This window comes from Cynara cardunculus (assembly GCF_001531365.2).
Source record: "Cynara cardunculus var. scolymus isolate 2C chromosome LG 1, CcrdV1, whole genome shotgun sequence".
Lineage (NCBI taxonomy): Eukaryota > Viridiplantae > Streptophyta > Magnoliopsida > Asterales > Asteraceae > Cynara > Cynara cardunculus.
In genome coordinates this window covers 2050502-2054672 of record NC_037528.1, presented here as the reverse complement: position 1 = coordinate 2054672, position 4171 = coordinate 2050502, and the positions used below count along the sequence as shown (strand labels likewise).

The window sequence follows — 4171 nt, the reverse complement described above, 5'->3', positions numbered from 1 at the left end:
TTTGTTAGAACTCGATAATTATCATAATTATATTTTAGATTTTTTATATTTTAAAATAATATGTTTATTCTCTATTTGATTATATTTATCCGCAATTAGTTATACGAATTCAAAAATAGAGCTTTGATAAGTTGTATTTTTGCATAATTTACTTATAATCTTGAATTTTAAGTAAACAATGGTTTTATGTTGTTTTGAGAAAGTGGTAATATTTTTATTTTTGAATAAAATATAAATTTAAAAATATCATAAAATTTTGAAAAAAATATCGATATAAGTATTAAATTAATATTTTTAAAAGTTTTTGTGTTTTGGTGTAATTTCCTTAATTAAATTATGTTAGTTATCTATGATTATCATAATTATATTTTATATTTTTATATTTAAAATGAGATATTTATCCAATATTTAATTATGTTTACCTGCAGTTAGTTAGACGAATTCAAGTATGGAGCTTTAATAAGTTGTACTTATGCATAATTTACTTGTAATCTTAAATTTTAAGTAATATACATCAATAAATAATACTTCGTATATAAAAAATTGTTTTTAAGAGTTTTTGTCAAATGTTTTATAATATAGTATAGATAATATAATTAATATTGTAAATTAAGAATTTTAGTTATTTTATATTATTTTTTCTTTAAAATAAACTTAAACACACCAATATGTAATGCTTCAAGCGCCTGCAACGACTTCACCACCCCTTCCTTAGTTCTCTCTCCCTTTATTTGTGACTTTTCACATTTTAATTATGGTTGGATTCCGGCAAGAATGAGAGTTAAAAATGAAAAGCGTAAAAAAAGATCTCCACCATTGGATGCACATTAGTATGAGATGCACGAGATCATCCCCGTGTTAATCGCAGTTCATGAGTGGCTTTAAGATTAGATATGATAAAGGGTCCCGATGCCTTCTCACTTTAATTCTTATTCTCATACGACCATTCGCCTTACGTTGTTGGTCGTAACTCGAGTTGTATTCGATCATATTCCTAAACACCATTTCTCGTCGGAATCGGAAATGAATTTGTAATCATCAGTTTGTTCTGACGACGCACTCAGGAACGACGGTGGTGGAGACAATTGAAGGTGGCGGTGCACTAAAATCCACACACAACCATACAACCAGAAGACGTCGGCCGGCCAGGGCCAGGCACGGCGGACACAATTATATATATGTGGTGGCCATTGGACCACTGTCCTTTGCCCATAACAAATCCTCTGCCAACTCCCACCATCCATGTCTACAACACCATCCTACTTGCCATTTTTAGACTTCAATTATATAATATATTCTTTTGGTGACTTTAGATTTCTGACTTTCATAAAATGTTAGATTTGGAATAAATAAGTCATTTGACATTTTAAAACATGTTAAATGACTTTTTGGATTTTATAAAACCTGTTAGATGCATTTTTATGACCTTTTATGAATGTTGTAACATATTCATTATTGACGTGTGATTCATACTGAATAATACTTTTATATTCATTGTATATGTGTTATTCATGATGAATATTTGTACCGAAAAAGAACATGTGGAACAAATTTGAGAGGTTATCAGGTTCCTAATGAATTTAGGATTCCTAAGAGGAAACACACACACATATATATATATATATATATATATATGTATAGATATATTGGAGTTCTCATAGTGAATTGAATATATATATATATATATATATATTATCAATCATTTTGAACCGATTACATATAACAAATAAATTAATATTAATCGATACATTAAATACTATAATTAGATGAAAAAAGATAATGTGAAACAAAAACTTAACGTTGAAGTTTTCACGGATCTAACAAATTTTGGAGTTTTCACAAATGATTTGACCATTGATGTAAATCACTTGCAATTTTGTACGTAATTTGCCATTTTCTTATTTAGTTACTCGTATGAACCACTTCTCTCTCTCTCTCTCTCTATATATATATATATATAAGGATTCAAATACAAACCATGTCATTGATACAAACTAATAAATTGAGTATATATTTATTATATTATTAATATTTATGAAAGATGATTAAAGTTTATTAATTATGATCAACGTTTTATATAGGGACGGACCCAAAAAAGAAAATTCAAACAGTGGCACCATTTGGCTATACGAAACATATATACGGTTTTTTTTTCTTCAAATCGTGACACTATTTGACTAAAAAGATGACACTAACAAAATTCGAACTCGGGTGTGGGGTGGAATAAAAGCTTTGCAAACCAACTCTACCAAATAAATTTTTTTCTCATTGTAGTTTCAAAATACATACGATGGCAAACAACAAATTAATACGTTTGCATCGTTCACGAAACCTAATTTTTTTACCTTTCAACGGAGAAATAATACGGTGGCACGTGGCACCTATACCACAAGCCTGCGTCCATCCATGGTTTTAAATTACGAAAAAACCCAGATATTTAATTACAAAAGCACGTGTTTATTAAATTAAATGGACATTTAAGATCGATTTATATTATATAAAAAGTCGGTGTTAAATCAAACATGTTGTCTACAGACATGTGCTCCATCCGTGTGTATTATGGACCACAGCTTTCTTCATATAGGATCCAGAAAATAGGTTATGAAAAACACATTATTTAAACATAAAAATACTCACAACTGTTCATAACAAAATCTAACACCTTTTTGTTCCATATGCCATGGCTGACAAGCTGAATGAACAAGACGCAGAGACACAGTTGAAGAAGAAGAAGAAGCTGCACTTTGTGTTCATCCATGGCATAAGTGGTGGAAGCTGGTGCTGGTACAAGATCAAATGCCTTCTGTACAACTCCGGCTACGCCGTCACCTGCATCGACCTCAAATCCGCCGGAATCGATCTCTCTGATCCCAACGAAACCCTCTCTTTTGACGACTACAACAAGCCGCTCATCGACTTCTTGGCGTCATTGCCCGACCACGAAAAGGTACCGTCGTCAATGCACAAATTATAAAGAAAATGTATATGAACGATACGAGCTCTGACTGCAGGTCGTTTTGGTTGGACATAGTGCCGGAGGATTGAGCGTGACGGATGCGAGTAGTAAGTTCCCGAATAAGATTAGCCTTGCGGTTTACGTTGCTGCCACAATGCTAAAAAACGGATTTTTAACTGAGCAAGATATTAAAGATGTAAGTTTAACAATTGATATAATCCTCGATCGTTTAACATTTTGAACGGTTTTATATTTATACCATTTGTTGTGTAACAAATTTATCAGGGTGTCCCTGATTTATCAGAATTCGGCAGTGTTTATGATATGGAATTCGGATTAGGCCCAGATCAACCTCCTACGAGTGCAATCATAAAAAAGGAGCTACAACGAAAACTTGTATATCATATGAGTCCGCCAGAGGTATGCAACTTCATGAAATTCGATTTTTGGTCATGGAAATACATTAATTTCTTTTTTTTAGGATTTTACGTTAGCTGCAATGCTGCTAAGACCCGGACCTATTTACGCAATACAAAGTGCTCGGTTTAAGGAAGGAAACGAGGGTGTGGATAAGGTCCCACGGGTATACATCAAGACGATGTATGATAAAGTCATGAAACCCGAGCAACAAGACAAGATGATCGCGAAATGGGCACCTTCGGATGTCTACGTCCTAGAAAGTGATCATAGTCCGAATTTCTCGAATCCTTTTATCTTATGTGGTTTATTAGTAAGAGCTGCTATATCCTTCGGCCATACTCATACCTAAAATATCTTATTTGGTTAAATCTGATTCTCTCAAACCACTTGTAACTGTTTGATTAAAATTCAGTATTTTGTATGCATCTGATTTTATCTGCCCAACTTAAAATAATGAATAACACTTGATTTCATGTCATATTCGGTATAAGTTTATATATATATATATATATATATATATATATATAGGGAAGGGTTCAAACGAGAACCCCTGTGATTTACGAGAATGCAAGAACAACCCAATAACCTCATATTGTGATAAAAAATAAAATTAAAAGATTTTTAAAATTTAAATTTAAATTTAAAAAGATTCAAAAAAATTTAAAATTAAAAGGGTAATAATGGAAATGATATCATCAAATCTTTTAAACACGATCATTATCTTTTAAACACTCATTATTATCATTAATCTTATCATTATCTAGTAAAACGGTTACGAAATAGGTTAGGATTATA

General features: G+C 31.5%; 1 protein-coding gene across 1 annotated transcript; it reads left to right on the top strand.

The window, feature by feature from the left end:
- Window positions 1-2680: 2680 nt before the first annotated feature.
- On the top strand, window positions 2681-3734 carry LOC112500967 (methylesterase 17). Its single transcript, XM_025104594.1, has 4 exons — window positions 2681-2947; window positions 3012-3152; window positions 3242-3376; window positions 3438-3734. Exons 1-4 carry the CDS (start codon window positions 2681-2683, stop codon window positions 3723-3725), a joined length of 831 nt encoding a protein of 276 aa, XP_024960362.1. The 3' UTR covers window positions 3726-3734.
- Window positions 3735-4171: the final 437 nt, after the last annotated feature.